General features: G+C 38.1%; 1 protein-coding gene across 3 annotated transcripts in view; it reads right to left on the bottom strand.

Annotated features, from left to right (window-relative positions):
• Nucleotides 1-18877, bottom strand: part of NAE1 (NEDD8 activating enzyme E1 subunit 1) — a 44432-nt gene extending 25555 nt beyond the window's left edge. Inside the window, exons 1-8 of one of the 3 annotated variants that reach the window (XM_031950322.1) lie at nt 18663-18877; nt 10848-10951; nt 10669-10729; nt 5809-5834; nt 4502-4578; nt 4027-4106; nt 2925-3034; nt 1774-1883 (exon numbers count right to left, since the gene is read on the bottom strand). In XM_031950322.1, the coding sequence (XP_031806182.1) occupies nt 1774-1883; nt 2925-3034; nt 4027-4106; nt 4502-4578; nt 5809-5834; nt 10669-10729; nt 10848-10951; nt 18663-18796 (702 nt within the window). In that variant the 5' untranslated portion in view covers nt 18797-18877. Of the gene's footprint in view, nt 1-1773; nt 1884-2924; nt 3035-4026; nt 4107-4501; nt 4579-5803; nt 5835-10668; nt 10730-10847; nt 10952-18311; nt 18485-18662 lie in introns of those variants that run through there. The other 2 variants (XM_031950321.1, XM_031950323.1) reach the window with 2 other exon arrangements.
• Nucleotides 18878-20415: the final 1538 nt, after the last annotated feature.

Below are 20415 nucleotides of genomic sequence, written 5' to 3'. Positions count from 1 at the left end.
TACTGGCCAGCTGATACTCCATCTCTGTCTTTGTTTGCTGGTACTGTCTCCACAGGCCAAAATGTACTTTTCTCATCTCCAGCTCACAGAATTCCTCATTTTCTTAAAGACTCAGCTCAAGGGAAAGGGACCTGTATGTGCACGAATGTTTGTGGCAGCCCTTTTTGTAGTGGCTAGAAACTGGAAACTGAATGGATGTCCATCAGTTGGAGAATGGCTGAATAAATTGTGGTATATGAAAATTATGGAATATTACTGTTCTGTAAGAAATGACCAACAGGATGATTTCAGAAAGGCCTGGAGAGACTTACACGAACTGATGCTGAGTGAAATGAGCAGGACCAGGAGATCATTATATATTTCAACAACAATACTAGATGATGACCAGTTCTGATGGACCAGGCCATCCTCAGCAACAAGATCAACCAAATCATTTCTAATGGAGCAGTAAATGAACTGAACCAGCTATACCGGAAAAGAACTCTGGGAGATGACTAAAAACCATTACATTGAATTCCCAATCCCTATATTTATGCACACCTGCATTTTGATTTCCTTCACAAGCTAATTGTACAATAATTCAGAGTCTGATTCTTTTTGTACAGCAAAATAATATTTTAGTCATGTATCTTATTGTGTATCTAAGTTATATTTTAATATATTTAACATCTACTGGTCATCCTGCCATTTAGGGAGGGTGGAGAGGTAAGAGGTGAAAAATTGGAACAAGAGGTTTGGCAATTGTTAATGCTGTAAAGTTACCCATGTATATATCCTGTAAATAAAAGGCTATTAAATTTAAAAAAAAAAAAAAAAAAAGACTCAGCTCAAGCACTACCTTCTCCCAGAAGTTGTTCCCAATCTTCTCAACTGCTCTTTCCCTCCCTACATTGTGTATAGATTTACATGTATATGTTATCTCCCCACATGAGCAGGGATTGCTGCATTGGGGTCCTTATAACACTCTAGCTTGCCATAAAATAGGTATCTAATAAATTCAAGACTTCACTGCCTGATGCTATTATCTTCTTGGCAAAGAGAGAAGTTTAGGCAGGATCCTGGTGAGAGTCTAGAGGCTACAAAGCAGAGGAAGCCACTCAGTTGGAATTCAAATCTTAGGATTCCAATTTAATTTAGCAAATATTTACTAAGCACCTTCGACCTGTTGAGTTCTAAGGGAGAAACAAAGTTCAGATAATTTACATTTCCAATCCTCATAAAGCTTAGAGTCTAATATGACAATAAGACATGGGTACACATGACAACAATGCAAAATTACCCATGATAAATGTGGAAGAGAAAGACAAGATCCTGTCTGAAGTCTGAGGGAAGGAAAGGTCATTACCAACCAGAAGAAAGTTGTGAGATCTGAGGGAAACAAGATGACTCGACACTACAAAGAGTTTGGGAGAGAGCTTTTTGGAAGGGGTAGAATCTGAGCTAATCTTTAAAAGATGACCACCTATTAAACAGATTAGGGGAGAGAGAACTGGCATTCTATCAGTATTTTCAGTCTAGAGGAAAAAATGTCTCTTCTCTTAACATGGTTAATAAACTTAATGATAAAGTTATGTACACATTTATTAAATTCATATTGTTCTGTAAGAAATCATATACAGCCTGATTTCTGAAATCATTTGTCCTACAACATAATAAACAGAACTAGGAGTCATCAATATGAGCGAAAACTCCCCTCAATAGTGATGAGTTTGCACAAGCAAACTAAAACTTGCTCATTTCTTGTCATAAAAACAAATTACAAACAGTGCCCACCTTCTTCTCCATGTGATCTAAATCATAGGACTGTATGTGCTCTCTAAGCTCAGGAAAGGGCTTATCCAGCCGAAGATCTTCCAGCGCATTGTCTGGATGAGATTCAATCACTGTGAAACAAACAAGACGTATCACCAGTTGGGTTAATGTAAGGGATGATGGGCAAGTGAGGGCTGAAGATGCTGCAGAGGTCAATACAGGAGCAGCAAGAACAGGAGAGCATCGAGATTCAAATCCTAGCTCTACTAATTACCTCCTGAAGGGCTCTGGCAAGTCATTTTTCTGTCTCTGGGTCCCAGGTGCATCCCCTGTAAAACGAGGAGGCCAAACCACCTGACTTTCATCATTTACCTTTGCCCTAGGATCTAATGAACCCTCTTATTTCACAGATACTGACAAACTCAACCCACAGAAGGAAAAATGACTTGCCCAAAGCCTCACAGGGAATCAGCAGGAAGGTTCAATTAAAACTCTTTATAGATGCTTTTCTTTCACTAATGAAACTCACTGCAAAAAATATATGATATCTTTTTTTCCCTCAGATAGTTAAGAACAATTATGTTTATATTTGTGCTGGCACATCATAAAACTGAAGTAAATAAAAACCTCCAACTTTAATAAAATTTGAACAACTATGCCTCTAAAAGAATTCTTCTGGATGTAGAATCAGCTTCAATGTGACCAAAACAAAAAGTAACTAAAACATCTAATAAGATGTCCTAGCTTAAAGATACCCTAAGATTTATAAAGAGCAGCTGGATGGCATAGGGGATAGAGCATTGGGCCTGGAGTCAGGAGTTCAAATCCAGCCTTAGACATTTGACACTTCGTATTGATGTGATCCTGGACAAGTACTTCACTTTTGTCCCAACTGCCTCACCAAAAAAAAAAAAAAAAAGACTTATAGGGATTCAAATTCAAAACAAATATATATCCTTAGCATTTTAAGGTATAAAATTTCATACTTTTTCAATTTGAGTATTGCTTGAAAACATTTTCAAATATCTCTCTATCATTATTATAACTCAGTAAAATTAAACAGTAAGAAATATTTATAAACTATTTAATCTTTATAAAACTGAAGGACATTTTCTAAAATTATATCCAATTTACATGCAAATGAATTCAAATTGCTTTTAAAATTATCTTACCTGGATGTTCTTTTATAATGATCCTCATATAACCAACCAGCCCATATGTTCTACAGACCAAAAGAGGAATGCAAGCATTCCAAAGGATTTCCGCTAAGTGGAGCAATGTACTGCAAAAGAAAGCAAAATACATCAAAATAATAAGAAAATAGGCAGAAATATACTCCAAACATGAAATAGCATTAAAATAAAACACTTTAAAGCTCTCTTTACTGGTATATCTTTTAGTTCTAAGCATTTCTTCTGGCTGTTATCCATGCTTAGATGATGCTCCCTCCTCATCTCTGCCCCTGGCTTTCCTTCAAGTCCTAATCTCCTAAATTCCCATCTTCTACAAAAAGCCTTTCCCAAACCCTTCTTCCTTCTGTTAAATATTTACTTTTTAGCCTATAGTGCACATAGTTGTTTCCTTGTTCTCTCCCTAATGAGAACATAAGCTCCTCGAGGGCAGGAACTGTCTTTCTGCCTTTCTTTGTTTCCCCAGTACTTAGCACAATACCTGGCACAGAGTAGGTGCTTAATGATTGCTAACTATAAAAAGGAAAGATATAAATGGTATATTTAGAGAAAGAAATTAAATATTGCAGAGAAATGCAAGTGTTTACTTGCATATGGATTAAAACTCAAAACAAATATATATCCTTAAGATTCTAGGGGATAAAATTTCCTACTTTTTCAATTATAGTATTGCTTGAAAATATTTTCAAATATATCTATCATTATTATAACCCAATAAAATTAAGTGGTAAGAAATATTTATAAACCACTTACACTTAAATAAAATGTTTTCTATAATCATAATTGCAACTGATGTTTCTATCATAAATATTTATTGTGCTATTCCTATATTCCAAAGCTCCTTTTCCCCATTCTATTCTTTTGCCTGTCTTTTCAGGGACAACCAGTTCATAGGTGCTACTATAAAAAGCATGCATGCTTTCATTCATTCAATGTATTTAAGCATCAGTAGTTCATTCAGGCATTCAAGCAAAAGCTACTATGTAGTATTCATACATTATCTGCATAGCATCAACCTTTCTTGAAAAAAGAAACAATCTAAGAGCAGAATGAAGCACCAGCGACCGTGGGCATAAAAATGTACCTTTCTGGCAAATGAGTCGCTATCACCACATCAAACCTACAGAAAAATGAAGGATCATTGTCTAGGAGTTTTTCTGGACTCTAAATAGGACAGGGGAAAAAAAATCCAACAATTTGACATTCATATTTCAGTAAGGCAGAAAATTTCAAATAATATTAGAATACAACAAATAATGCAGACATTACCAAAATGAAATTAGATCAATGACAAATACTATTAAGGAACTAGAACATAATTTAAGATTCCATCCCACCTCTACTCTACCCCGTTCCAATGCTCTTTATGCTACTATGTCCTAGCTCAGGACTCCCTTAATATCTGTAGCCTTTCTGCTCTTGACTTACGTCCCTTAAGACATATTATTTAACATATAAGACAACAAATCCTAGAAAATTTTATCAGTTACTAGATGAACAAATTGGAAAATTATCCACAATCAGCTTTTAAAAGGCAGTAATAAGTTAAAGACACACACCTCTTCCACAAAACTCCCAGAGACGTCACTATTTAATTCTTGTAAGAGTTCCATGGCTGCTTGAGCTCGGTTCTTTCTCAAAATAAACAAAGCAATTGATTGAAATTAGGGATACTCCGATTATAAAACTACTAATTTACACATATTGCAAAGCTTGCCCCACAATGTTATTAAAACTGCACACATATCTCTAGGTATTTTCTTTAAAATGACATTTTAAAATTGCAAATAAAAGGAAATGTCACTTAACATACACATTGAACTTATAATCAAGAGATCTCAATTTGAGTTTCTGCTCAGTCACTGGGTAATCATAAATAGTCAAAATCTTTCAGGATCTCAGGTTTCCTTATCTGTAAAATGGTTAGGTAAAACTGGATGACTCCTTCAGTCTTTTCAAGCTCTACCTTATTATGAAAAATCAGAATACAATGCAAAAGAATTTTTTTTTAAAAAATCAATATTTTTGATATTTTATTTTTATTAAAAAATAGCAAGTAAAAAATAAACTAACATTTTATTTTATTTTTAAAAATCTAACTGCTAGGGTGAGCTGTGAGGCAGCACAATTCAGTCTAATCTCCTGGATCTACAGAAGTAGACAACGACTGACCCCTGATGATCAGAATAAGGGCCTAGCAGTCAAAGAAACATTAATTTTAAGCCTGCATGTAGCACACAGGCAGGAAAAAGGAGTAACAAATTTTGAGAAAAAAATTTATTTAAACATAGAAGCAGAAACCTTTTTGGCTAACCTTTAATTAAAAATAATTAATAAAACCTTTAAAAATGTATTGCAGGTTATCATGGTTGTACATACATAAAACTATGTCAAACTGTTTCTCTCTTGGTGAGAAAGGGGTGGAAGGGAAAGAAGGAGAAAAAAATTTGAAATTCAAAAGCTTACACAAATAAAGAGAACTATTTTTACATCTAATAAGGTAAAAATAAAATACTAAATGGAGGTAGGATTTAGTGGGTGCCTGAGATACCAAGATGAAATAAAACATCAAATGAGCCCTGAACATTTTTGATGATCACAATATAGCTTTAAATGGCAGAGTAAAAACCCAACAAATAAATATGCACATATGTATTATATATATCTATATACATATACATATATATATACTTACACATTTAAGCTTTTCATAACTAAGCAAAAATTTCCATTTTCAGATACCCTTACAAACATCATGTTACAAATAATCTGATTCAATTTTTTCAGCCCAAACTAATAAAACTCTTCAGTATTTCCAAGGAAGAACTATATTCAAATACATATAGTAAACATGATATTACCTTTCCAATACTGCTTCTTTGAAGAAAAAAACTAAAGATGACAGAACAAGAAAAAATTAAAGCTTTATTTTACCACAAAGATATATTCATTGTACCACAAAGTAAATTTAATTCACAACAGAAAAATAAAATTTTAATAATATTTAATAACAAAATTATTTCAGAATTTAGCAATTTTCTGGAAGAAAAATGCTAAAATTCCATAAGAAAATCAAACTTTTCTTTGTATAATGTTGATTTTTTTCCTCTATTTCATTTAACTCTTTCCATTTCATTCATATCTTTCCACATTTTAATCTAGATCACTAAAACAAATCTATAAGAGGGTTTTATGGGTTGAGAAGTCCTGGCCACACAGTCTGTGACTTGTAAAAAAATAGAAGCAAGCCTTGTCCTCATGAGTACCATGCCTAAATGAACAAAAGCTAAATAATCAGACCATTATAAAGTAATTTAAAGTAACAAATAATAGTACTCTTATCACATGCATGAAGTCAAACCAAAGAGTTATTTGTGGATAGGAAAACATGGGGTTTATTATTATATTTTTTAATAAGCTTAGTTTTGACTAACAACTTTTACAAAAAAATTAATAGTCCACCTGGACTATATTCATGTTATCCTAGATTATTCCCATTATTATTTTCTGAAAAAGATTTCCTCAAAGAATAAAAATACTAGAAATTAAAACTGAGAATTTTTTTAGAATAACTTTTCCTGTATAGTTCTAATGTTCTTAAGTCCTATGCAAAGATATCTTTTTTTAAAATTTGAAAAAAATTTTTTGTTTATTTTTAAATTAAACCTTTTTTGAGAATGGTCACTATGAGACAACTTTTCCAAATCATTTCCAGATTCAGTATAAAGTTTTTTCCTTATTTCTATGATTGTTGTATATCCAAGAAAATAGTAATATCAGCAAAATAACGGTTTGGTCATGTATACTTATTGTGTATCTAATTTATATTTTAATATATTTAACATCTACTGGTCATCCTGCCATCTGGGGGAGGGATGGGGGGGTAAGAGGTGAAAAATTGGAACAAGAGGTTTGGCATTGTTAATGCTGTAAAATTACCCATACATATAACCTGTAAATAAAAGGCTATTAAATAAAAAAAAAATAGTAGTAATAATTAATACATGATTCAAAGTTTATAAAATTCAAAGATATTTTTTAAAAAATTATTTCATAGGGACAGCATGGTGGAAAATCTGGCTAGGAATGAGAAGACCTGTTCTAATATAAACTGCAACTTTTTAGCTATGTGATCCCTGGATAAGCTGGTTAACCTTTCTAGGTCTTTTTATAATTCCTCTTAAGAACAAGCTCAGAAAATAAAATAATCTTCTTAGGATGGCCCGTAGAGTTGGCTCTAGCTTATATGAGTCCAAAATCTTGGTCACAGGTGATATATAATATTTAGCCTCCTGTATTCCTATTATTTTTCTTCTAATAGAATGTAAACTTGTTGAGGGCAGGGATCGTTGTTTTTGTATTTGGACCCAGGGCTTAGCAGCAATTTCTTGAGGGTAGTAAGTGCTTCATAAATTCTTGTTGAACTGAATCATGTGACTAGTCTACTTCTATTTTTGGGTCAATATATATCATTCATTGCACTACTCCGTGGAAAGTCCTTCTTGATAATCTGTCAATACTTACATGTAGCACTCAATATCTTTCTATTATTTTTTGAGTTGGCTGCAGTTGTGAATCTTCTGAGATTATGGTGTTCCATGACTAAAAGTTATAAACCATCCCTGGGAGAATACTAAATCAGCTAGAAATCCCTGAAAACATGATAATTTCCTCCATGTGATACAGTCCAATCTTTCTTTACAATCCAATGTCCCTCTCTATTGTCCTGTCCCCGTCTAAGAAATCTTACAAATAGACTAACTTGATGAGTGACACATCCATGTGTAAGTCACAATCTGGCCAAGAGCTGTTCTTTATCCAATGTGGGTTTGTTTGCATTACTAAACCAAACTCCACTGAGTAATCACTGCTATCACTTAGAATGCCATGAAAAGGACCAAAGCAATTAGCACCATGTCAAGAACATCTGTAAAACCCCTTGTCAAGAAAGTATCTCTCTATTATTCCTGTACTTAGAGGGCACACTCTGCAAGACAAAGGTGAACAAGTTGGATGGCTGTCTCCATAATATATAATCTTCTTGATGCTAAAACTTATCAGTCTGTTGAAGTTATCTCTGTGGGTCATACCATTTTGTAGGCTGTAAATATGTTATGAGAACTCTTAGGTAGCCTTTCAAATTATTTCTGTAATTTTTAAATATTTTACCCAAATGACTCAGGTGCTTTTATATAATCATCAAATAATAGACAAATGGTGCCCTTTTAGTCAATTCAGTGAGGATGTGAAAATGGTAGATAATTGCCTGAGAAAGTTTGATTACTTCTGTCTCCTAATTTCCTTAAGAAAACCTTCAAGATATACATAGTCCTTTCTCAAAGATTTTAGAAAGATGAGAAAGTAGACATGTGGTGGGAGGAGAGGAAGGGGAAAATAAGCATTTTTACAGTACCTACTATATACTAGGTACTGTGCTAATATATAAATATTATGTCATTTGATAAAGTAGTTACTACCCAGTTATACATGGAGTAGAAGTTACTGATGTCTTTATAAGTTATCTATTTTTGGTAACTATCAATCATAATCTTGCAAATTCTTTTGGGATCCTCTCCTCTTTGGAATATCTTGAAAAGAAACTCCTTAGGATTATGAAATTTTGTTGTCTCCAACATGTCTTTTCTTTTGTCAGGTCCAGTTCTCCTTCCCAACTTCTTAAGTACCATGGCCACCATCACTATTTTATGAAGCTACTCCATAATAAATTATCTCCCATGTTTTGGAAACAAGTTTGTATTACAAAGTAGTAATGTGGCTAGTTATTGTGTCATTTGGCAAGGAAATCAGATGTTAACTAATGGAGGTGATTCCCAGGCTCTTTTGGCTTCCTTGTGGTAACTTTTAGAAAAGCTGATCTTCTTTAAGAAATGAAGAGAAGAATCAATATATTTCTGTCCATTTTCCATTTTTCAGTCAACAGATTATTTAAATAGGTCTGGCTTACTAGAGGATGCTTCATTTCATACGATATGCTTAGTTTTACCTTTTTTTCTAAGTAGATACTGATTTACCAGGCAATGATTTGACTCCATACAGATATCTGGTTCAGTAATGATTCCAACATAGCTAATCAATCTTTTTTTTTTCCTTTCTCAGATATATTCAATTTAATTTTTGCTAATATTGTTCTATTTGCTATATTTAGTGCCTTTATATAAGCATCTGAAAGTACTTATGATATAAAGGCTTATATAAGGCTGTCAAATTGTCTCTAAACCACATTTTTGAAAAATTTTCCATATCCTATCCTGTGCCTAACCTCATATTATGGTCAATGAATATTATGTTGAGTAATGATTTGGTTTAGAAGCTATCAAATACACTTTTGTCTTAAAGAATCCTCCTCTTCTTTCAAGAAAGAATTCAAGTACCACCTTCTATATGAAGCCTTTCCCAATCCCTATATCTTAGTGTCTTCCTTTGCAACTATCTCAAACTCTTTCTATTTATTCCCTTTGTTTAGCCTATATAAATTTCTATCTGTGTTTCGTGTGTCCCCTGTTAGAATGGAAGCTTCTCAAGAAAAGAAATGATTTGGTTATTTGTGCTTATATTCCCAGCAGCCAGCACAGTGCAGGATACAGAGCAGGTAATTAAATGTTTCCTGACTCAATTCTTTAGCGAGTTTTCCCATTTACTCATCTGCTTCAGATATTGGCAACTAAATTACCGTCATACTTTCACGGTGGTTTGTTTTACTCATACGTGCTCTAAGAATCACAAGGCAAAATTACCAAGTAATCCACACATGATGCTTTTGTATCCAACAGAAAGAAGATTAAATCTATTCCTTCATTCAGCTCAGAGAAGAACCCATAAGATACGCTCTGGTTGGATGCAACTTCTTTTTGTCTTCTGGTTTTATTTGTACCAAGAATGATGATATTATGTGATTCAGTTCCTTCCATAATATATATATCTGTGCACTGATATTTGGACAAAGATTGAACACTTAAAGTAATAACAGTTAAGTTAATGTTTATTTTCTTAGCAACTCTGCCCATCTTTTGCCGTTGTCAGTGCAAAAGCAGAAAGGGCCACATAGGACCAGGGGCTTGTTTTATATGTTTCCTTTTTCATAGGTAACTGAAGCCTAAGAATTTATCACACGGTGGCCAATTTGCTGCACTGACCTCAACTGGCCTAAAAAGAGCAGAAACAATCTGTCACCAGGCCAGTATTCAAAGCCTTTTTAGCTAAGCAGAATCCACTAGAGCTTATGCTTTACTGGAATAGCCTTTGTGAATCAAGGTTTATCTCCATGTCCCATATTTCACTGTTACAAGACTTTTATGGCAATACAAACATTACTGTGGCTTTTCAAAAATTTTAAATAGATGATGAAATACAGGTACAGGGAAGACAGTTATGAAACCACTATCACATGAAATAACAGAACTATTCCAAACCCGGACTCTGGATTCCATCTTCAATAATCTCTTATACCAAGGAAACTGGCTGACACTAACTAGATAGACAAGGACTCACTCACACTCCGATCAAATAAGATATATTTTAAATACTTGAAAACATTCATAAACTCTAAAACACTAAGTAAATGTAAAAAATTATTTTTAATGTGACTGGATCATATATTTAAATGAGTATACTTTATATAAAATTGGAAGTATGCAAGATATTTAGGAAGTAAAATAATTTCACAAAAAAATTTGTGGAATGCATTTGTGGAAAAAAGTCAACTTACTTATTTCCAGCATCTTCTCCACTGACCTGATTTCCATCAACAATTGTAAATGAGCCAATACCTTTGGAAAATAGAAAAGTCAAATATGTGTATCTAAATACATACATATGTATGCAGATGTTAACATATATAACATTTTTATACTATTCTCACAGAATTGTATAATTCATATGCATTACCTGGTAATACCAGATTTTTCAGAATTTCTGTTCCTGTGGCTGTTGCATTTATTAGGCAAACATGAGCAGATTCCAAAGCTTCTTGTCCATGATCACCCCATAATCTATAAAACAAGAAACAAATATATTTAAATATGTTTAAAGTTTCACATAAGGAGGCCCAAAGAATTTAAGGGGTACAGAAAACTTTGAAATAGACTTTACTGTTCATTAACAAGGCAAGAGTATCTTTGATCTTAATGTAACCTTCTTTCTATATTCATTCTTTTCCCTAATACATTAATTAGTAATAGTTCCTCTAATTATAATTCATTCAAATAATAAAATACAGTAAGTAAAAAAAGAAAAGGAGCTGAGATGTAGACTATTACCTGATATATCCATTTGTATTAAAAAAAATATATCATATCTGATCAAAGCTAATCACAAGTCAATGATACCCTGCCCAAGAAAGGAAGAACAGAGCATTGATGAAATATAGAGATACCATTTTGTTAATTAAATGATATGACAAGCTTATCACACCATTCCCTCCTCTCAACCCTTTTATCAGAGGAATCTCAGCTTGTAGGTAATTCTCTGTTTCTTCTTCTTCCCTTCTCCATATCTCATAAACCCTTGATAGTATCCTTTGTTCTCTCCTTCATTACTCTAGTCTCTGAAAAAATAAGATAGCTCTTTCTCTTAATAAGGCTTTTCCCTTGCACTCTTTATTTTCTCCCTTACTATACTCCAGGACAGCTCCAATTATGTATTACTATCTCTTTCTCTCTAATTTTCAATTTCATTCATCTACTGATTCCTTTCCTGTTACCTATGAATGCACTCATGTCTCCACTATTCTCAGAAAACCCTTAATTCACCCTACCAACCTTTGAAAGTATATTTTAGCTCCTCTCCCCTCCATTGACCAAACTCTTAGAGAAAATTGTTCACATTCGTTACTTCCACTTCTCCTCTCATTCATCTCTCAACCTCTTACAATTTAGCTTCTGACCTCATCAATAAGTGAAACATTTCTCTCTAAAATTATTAATGCGCTGTTTGTCACCAAAGTTAAATGTTTCTCTCTCAATCTTCATCCTTTGTGACCTCTCTGAAGCACTCAATACTCTTCTCATCATCCTCTGTTCCTGAATACTTTCATCATACCACTACTGCTATATCCTGGATAACCATTCCTCAGCTTCTTTTGCTAGATCATCATCCATATTCTACCCCTTCACTTTGGGTATACCCAAAGGTTCTGTCCTGGGTCCTCTATTCTGTCTACAATCTCTTTATGGGTGACCTCATAAGTTTACATAATTCATTGACCTTTTCTATGCAGATAACGTTTAGATCTTTATCTCCAAACCTAGTCCCTTTCTTTTCACCCACATGGCCACCCTTCTCATTCAAGTCCTTATAATCTTGTACCTGGATTATTCTAATAACCTTCTTTTAAAAAATATTATTTATTTTTTCAATTAACAAGTATTTGTTTTCTCTCCCTATCTCAACCCCAAAAGATGGAAAAAATAAACCAAAAACCCTTACAAGAAATATGACTGGTCAAGCAAAACAAATTTCAACACTGGTCATGTGTAAATATATGTCTTGGTTCCTCATTTCTGTCAAGAAGTAGGTAGCATATTTCATTGTCTTCTGAAATCATAGTTGGACACTGCACTAAAGTTTTTCAAAGCTAGCTGTCTTTACAAAGTTGTGATTGTATAAATTGTTCTGATTCTTCTCATTTCACTCTGCTTCAGTTCAGTTTTTCCCAGATAACTGAAACTGTCCCTTTTGTTATTTTTTATGGTGTAATATTGCTTCAATACATTCAAATCCTATAAATTTGTTGAGTCACTCCCCAGAGAGCTTCCAGATCTCTGATACTACAAAAAGAGTAATTCTAAATGTTTTTTATATACATGGATTCTTTTCCTTTATTTTGATCTTTTTGAGGGTAATGGCCTAATACTAGTAATACTGTGTCAAAAGAAATACGGAATTTAATAATTTGTTGGATACCTTTCCAAATTGCTTTCCAAAATAGCTGGTCCACATTACAGCTCTTTCAACAGTGCATTCAGCCCTTTTACCTTAGCCCTTCCAATATTTGTCATTTTTCTTTGTCAACTCTGTGAAACTGGGAGGGGCAGATGAGGTGGAAGTTCAATGTTGCTTTGACTTTCACTTGTCTATACTTAATTTTGCTGCAGAAGTTATGCTTGGTTATAAGCTTAGATCTTTAGCCTTTTGGAATATCACATTCTAAATTCATTTTCTGTTTACTGGCAAGTGCTAAAACATGCATGATCCTGACTGAGGTTTCTCTTTCTCTTTAAATTCTTCTTCTTCTTCTTTTTTTTTTTTCTGGTTGCTTATGGCATTTTTTTTCTTTTAATCTGGAAAGCCCTATACTTTAGTTATAATATTCCTAGGCCTTTTCATTTGGGACTTTATTTCAGGAAGTGACAGCAGGATTTCTTCTATTTGTACTTTGTCCTCTAGCTCTAAGAGATATGAACAATTTTCTTGTAAGATTTTTTGAAATCATAAACTTTTTTTTTGTCATGATCGATCTCGTAGTCCAGTGATTCTTAATTATTTTTCTTTAATCTGTTTTCCAAATCAGTTGATTTTTATCCAAGCTACTTTTTAGTTTTTCTATTTTTTTCCATCTTTTGATTTTGCTTTGATATTCATTATTGTTTCACATTACCATTAACTTTTTAACCATTCTTTCTAATTTTCAAGGAGTCTGCTGCTTGGGTAAGGTTTTCTACCTCCATGTCAAGCTATTTCTTCTCTCCATTTTTTTTTTTTTTTGTTTGTTTTATAGCTTTCATTTCTCATCTAATTCTTTCCTCTAATATTCTCATTTCATTTACAGAATCGTTTTTTAGCTATTTTTAAAATCTCTTGCTTTACTTCTAGGAATTCTAGTTGAACTTGTGCCCAACCTGTGTTTTTCTCTGAGGTTTGACTTATAGATATTTTCAGGTCTTTCTCTTCTGGATCTGGGTCTTGAGTGCTCTTGCTACTTAATATATTTTTATGGTGGGATTCTTTTTGTTCGCCCATTCTTCTAGTCTTACTTCTTGACTTCAAACTTTGTGTTTAAGCCAAAGATGTGGTCACACAGCTGATGCTTGCTTCTGTATTTGCTCCTGCCTTAGTAAGATGTTAGGATCTGTTCCTTGACTTGGGCAGCTATTCCTAGGTGTAAATCCCCTCCTCAGTCCAAACTGGATCTGTGACCCAGCATTGGATGGAGAGTAAACAACAGAGTTGCCAATTGGCAAATGTTTCTTCCCCTTCAAAAGGTCAGGCCCCCCTCTGTGCCTGATCTGGGACCTGTTCTTGCCCTGGTGCACATGTGCAGGCAGGCAATCCCTATGCTAACATACTCTGTGCATTCTATTTTTCATTAGACCCTTTCTACAGTGTCCATAGACCTGTTTGTCTCCCAACGATGATCTGGGCTAGACAATAATCCTCTGTGGGATTTTTTTCCCTTGGATTTACCAATCAAATTGGTCTGTTGCATTTTCTAAATCTTTGTGGAATAGTTATGGGGGAGAATTTGATGATATTCCTTCTATCGTAAATAGTTTCCCCAATAGCCTTCCAATTGCTCTTTTGGCTCCAATTTCTCTCTTTTCCAATCTATCTTCCAAACAGCTGCTAAAGTATTAGCCCTAAAGAACAGGTCTGCCCACATTAGTGCTTGCTCATGAACTACAGTGACTTCCTATTACCCATAAAACTAAATAAAACTCTACTGTTTATCATGTAAGGTCTGGTTCCAATATACCTTCCCAGGACTGTTATGTTATTCCCCTTTACACATTCTACAATTAACTGTTCCTTACACTTGATAATCCATGTTCAGACTCTATGCTTTTTACAGATGATTGTCTAATCCCAGAATAAATTACCTACTTCCCTCTGTGCCTCTCACAATTCCTACTTTTCTTCAAAGGTCAGTTTAAATGAAACTTCATATAGGAGGCTCTTCCCAATCCCTGAACTTTTTAGCCCTCCCCCCCAAAAATTCCTTTCTAAATATTTTGTGTAGCTATTGTATCTAGTTATATGCTTACAAATTGTTTCTCTTGCTATGATGTAAGCTCTTTCAGGATAAGACTGTTTCACATTTATCTCTGTATTCCCACTGCCTAGTATGGTAGCTGGCACAGAGCAGATATTCAATAAAGACTTGCTGATTGACTGACTTTGGTCTAGTCCAAAGGAACATTACTATCAAGGAAAGAATCAGCATCAATGGAGTTGCAATGTTCCAACCATTCCTAACTGTTCACATCTATTATCTCCAAACCAGTGAACAGTAAAGCTTGCTGAGGTGAAAGAAAGTAAAGATCAAGAGAGATGACAAGAAATTATATTATATTATTTGTATATTAACTCCTGAAGTCATCTTTAGAGAATATTTGAGATGGGATACTGTCCATTTCTTTAAGTTTTGTTCCTTGCAGAATTCATTATACATAATAAATATTTGCTAAATTATTTCTCTATCTATCTATCTATCTTATTTCACTATGCTCGTATTGCAAAAGCCCAGATTCTAATATTAAAAGTGTGATTTCTGGGAATTTGCTTAATTTGCTTTTATCTCTTAGGCATTGAAGAAGATGGACTGGAAACCACACTTTTAAGCTTCTTGGAGGCAAGAGACACTGTTTTAAAATTTTTTCTACCATTCACACTGTGGAGCATAGGACTTTACACATAATACTGAAATGTATGCACAATGGACTGGAAGGGAAAAACCCATAGGTGCAACCTAATGAAGCTATACTTTTACAGCTCCCAGACACTGCTTATAATTAGCACCAAGGTAATGCTGTTTCAAATAAGGGGGAAAAGTCAACCATTTCAAAACAGATGGATATTTTTAACTTTTAGGGCTGAAGGGGTACAGCAGTGAAGGGGAGTCAGGAGTTAGGAGCCCTGCTTTCTGGAGCTTGGGCCAGAAGATGACATATGCTACTAATGGCAAGGTAACCTTAGCAAGTCCTCTGTGAGCATCAGTTTCTTCATCAGTAAACAAGCAACTGGACTCATCCCCAAGACACTTTCCAGCTGAGGCTCTGAAGGCACCTCCCCTACTCCTATCCTCCCAAGATAAGACATGGATGTCTGTGGATGGCCGCCAGGGCAGAGGTGGGGGAAGAATGGGAGGAGAGAAGAGGGTACCAAAAACAGGTATTTTAAGGAATCTCCTTTTCCCAAAGGAGGGCAAGAGGGCACAGTGGAAGATGCAGAACACCAGCCTGAGTCAGAGCAGCTAAATTTAAATTCTAACTTTCCTACTTAGAGCCTGTCCAATAAGCACCAACTTCCCCATCTGTGGGTCTCTGAGGCCTCTTCCAGCTTTGCCATTCTGGCTGCCAAACTCCCTTCCTAATCTGAAAGACTTAATGATCCTTTGCTCCGCTACTCCACAATGAAGGGCCACTTCTTACTGTGACATTTTGGGTTCTAGGGCCAGGCTCAGTTCAGACTTCTATGTTTTGGCATTCAGTGCTTTAAGACCCCTCTCTGCTGTGACATTCTCTATTCTGACACTCACTGCTCCGAGGCCTCTCTCTGTATCAGCACTCAATGCACTCAGTGATGCTTCGAGGCCTCTCTCTGCACCGGCACTCAGTGCTCTCAGTGATGCTCCGAGGCCTCTCTCTGTACCGGCACTCAATGCACTCAGTGATGCTCCGAGGCCTCTCTCTGCACCGGCACTCAATGCACTCAGTGATGCTCTGAGGCCTCTCTCTGCACCGGCACTCAGTGCTCTCAGTGATGCTCCGAGGCCGCTCTCTGTACCGGCACTCAGTGCTCCAAGGCCTCTCTCTGTACCGGCACTCAGTGCTCTCAGTGATGCCCTGAGGCCTCTGTACCGACACTTAGTGCTCAGGCGCCTCAGTAATGCTCTGAGGCCTCTGTCTGCACCGGCACTCGGTGCTCAGGTGCCTCAGTGATGCTCCGAGGCCGCTCTCTACACTGACATGCAATGATCCGAAGCCTCTTTCTATACCGGCATTCAGTGCACTCAGTGATGCTCTGAGGCCTCTCTCTGCACCGGCACTCAATGCACTCAGTGATGCTCTGAGGCCTCTCTCTGTACCGGCACTCAGTGCTCTCAGTGATGCTCCGGCTGCTCTCTGTACCGGCACTCAGTGCTCCAAGGCCTCTCTCTGTACCGGCACTCAGTGCTCTCAGTGATGCTCCGAGGCTGCTCTCTGTACCGGCACTCAGTGCACTCAGTGATGCTCCGAGGCCGCTCTCTGCACCAGCACTCAGTGCACTCAGTGATGCTCTGAGGCCTCTCTCTGCACCGGCACTCAATGCACTCAGTGATGCTCTGAGGCCTCTCTCTGCACCGGCACTCAATGCACTCAGTGATGCTCTGAGGCCTCTCTCTGTACCGGCACTCAATGCACTCAGTGATGCTCTGAGGCCTCTCTCTGTACCGGCACTCAGTGCACTCAGTGATGCTCTGAGGCCTCTCTCTGTACGTGCACTCAGTGATGCTCTGAGGCCTCTCTCTGCACCGGCACTCAGTGCACTCAGTGATGCTCCGAGGCCGCTCTCTGCACTGACATGCAATGATCCAAGCCTTTCTGTACCGGCATTCAATGCACTAGTGATGCTCTGAGGCCTCTCTCTGCACCGGCACTCAATGCACTCAGTGATGCTCTGAGGCCTCTCTTCTGTACCGGCACTCAATGCACTCAGTGATGCTCTGAGGCCTCTCTGTACCGCACTCAGTGCACTCAGTGATGCTCTGAGGCCTTCTCTGTATCAGCACTCAGTGATGCTCTGAGGCCTCTCTCTGCACCGGCACTCAGTGCACTCAGTGATGCTCCGAGGCCGCTCTCTGCACTGACATGCAATGATCCGAAGCCTTTTTCTGTACCGGCATTCAATGCACTCAGTGATGCTCTGAGGCCTCTCTCTGTACCGGCACTCAATGCACTCAGTGATGCTCTGAGGCCTCTCTCTGTACCGGCACTCAGTGCACTCAGTGATGCTCTGAGGCCTCTCTCTGCGGCACTCAGTGATGCTCTGAGGCCTCTCTCTGCACCGGCACTCAGTGCACTCAGTGATGCTCGAGGCCTCTCTGCACCTGACATCAATGATCCGAAGCCTTTTTCTGTACCGGCATTCAATGCACTCAGTGATGCTCTGAGGCCTCTCTCTGTACCGGCACTCAGTGCTCTCAGTGATGCTCCGAGGCCTCTGTCTGCACCGGCACTCGGTGCTCCGGGCCCCAGGAGGGCGGATCCAGCCTGGCCCACAGCTTCACTGAGCAAGAAGGCCCCTCCCTCTCGGAGCTCCGCTCCCAGGGTAGGCGGGGCCGGCCCGAGCCCGGAGCTCTCCCGGGAAGCCCGGAGCCCAGGAAGGGCCAGGGCTGGGCGGAAGCACCTGCCGCATCCTCCCCCTGGCGCTCACCTCAGCTGCCGGTCGTACTTCTGTTCCTTAGGCAGCTTCCCCGCCTCTGGCTGCGCCATCATCCCGCCTGGGCCCGGCCTCACGCCTGCTGCACTCCCGCCCCGGAGGAGGAGTAGGCACCGCCGCGCCGGTACCGCAGGCTGCCCCGCCCCCACCACGCAGGCGCATTCCTCCCCGCTCCGGCTTTCCCCCAGCCTCTGCGCAGCCGTGCAGTGTGCCCTTGCGTCCCTGCGCAGCCGCACTTTTCCACGCAATCACCCCTCAGCTTCCCGAGTCTGCCGGCAGGGGACGCTGCAGGGCCGCGCAGGCGCGAGCGTTTCCGAGGGATACACGGGGTGTACACGAACGCACCTGGTTGTACCCTCAAAGACCATCAGCTTCAGTTTCATCTCTCCTCCCAACTCTGTTAGAGCAAGGTCACTCCTGGTCAGCCCGTCCGGCCAGCTGGGACCAATACCCCTGCCTGGGCGTGTCTCCGGTTCCATTTAGCCAATTACCACCAATTCGCCTTTATGACGGGCCATTGAGATGCCTGAGAGTTTTCCCCGGTCCCTTTTACAAATGGATGCAGGTGCGGCTCACGGCCGAAGCCTGGAGCATCCTCACCAGGCGCAACCGCCTGCCTCCCGAAAGCCCTCGGACCCTCTGAGTTAGCGCTGCAGGGTCCTCAAAGACTACCCAATCCCCTGGTTTTCTGGATGAGAACAGTGAGAGCCAGGACGCTCCCGAGATGGAAGCATTCGCGCGTGGGAAAAGAGACTGCGGTAAATCCAACGTCTCATTTGGTGGGGGAGAGATCGGGGCCCACAGAAGGGAGGGGCTTTTCTTCTTTTATACAAACGATCGTCCAAGAACAAGTTTTTATTAAACACCTACTACGTGCTAGGACTGGCTACGGATGCAAGGAAAGCAAAAACGGACCTTGGCTGGGTCTCGGAGACACCTTTGCTCCTCGGGACTTCAGATCTGGACCAGCTGGCTGCCAATTCCAATCGGCTGGCCACTTGCCTTCTTGACCTCGCAACGTTTATAAAGAAGTAGCTGCCACTCTTATTCCTTTGAAATGAAAGGACAAATAGCCAAAGTAGAACATTCACTGGCTTCAGACTCTTTTGCCTCTTTTTGCATCCCCATCACTTAGCACAGTACCTGGCACATAGTAGGTACTTAAATGTTTATTGCTTGTTTACAACATATTTCTCTGATAAAGGTCTCATTTCTCAAATATATAGGGAACTGAGCCATATTTATAAAAATAACAGCCGTTTCCCAATTGATAAATGGTCAAAGGAGATGAACAGACAGTTTTCAGAAGAAACCAAACCTAGCCGTTTCCCAATTGATAAATGGTCAAAGGAGATGAACAGACAGTTTCAGAAGAAACAAACCTGCTTTCCCAATTGATAAATGGTCAAAGGAGATGAACAGACAGTTTTCAGAAGAAACCAAACCTAGCCGTTTCCCAATTGATAAATGGTCAAAGGAGATGAACAGACAATTTTCAGAAGAAACCAAACCTAGCCGTTTCCCAATTGATAAATGGTCAAAGGAGATGAACAGACAGTTTTCAGAAGAAACCAAACCTAGCCGTTTCCCAATTGATAAATGGTCAAAGGAGATGAACAGACAATTTTCAGAAGAAATCAAACCTAGCCATTTCCCATTGATAAATGGTCAAAGGAGATGAACAGACAATTTTCAGAAGAAACCAAACCTAGCCGTTTCCCAATTGATAAATGGTCAAAGGAGATGAACAGACAATTTTCAGAAGAAACCAAACCTAGCCGTTTCCCAATTGATAAATGGTCAAAGGAGATGAACAGACAATTTTCAGAAGAAATCAAACCTAGCCGTTTCCCAATTGATAAATGGTCAAAGGAGATGAACAGACAATTTTCAGAAGAAACCAAACCTAGCCGTTTCCCAATTGATAAATGGTCAAAGGAGATGAACAGACAATTTTCAGAAGAAACCAAACCTATCGATAGTTATATGGAAAAATTTCTAAATCACTATTGGTTGGATAAATGTAAATTAAAACCACTCTGAGATACCATTTCATGCCTATCTGACTGATTAACAGGATAGAAGGAAATGACAAATG

Source organism: Sarcophilus harrisii, chromosome 2 (genome assembly GCF_902635505.1).
Source record: "Sarcophilus harrisii chromosome 2, mSarHar1.11, whole genome shotgun sequence".
NCBI lineage: Eukaryota > Metazoa > Chordata > Mammalia > Dasyuromorphia > Dasyuridae > Sarcophilus > Sarcophilus harrisii.
Note: the sequence above shows the minus strand (reverse complement) of the source record. Positions and strands in the feature narration are given on the sequence as shown.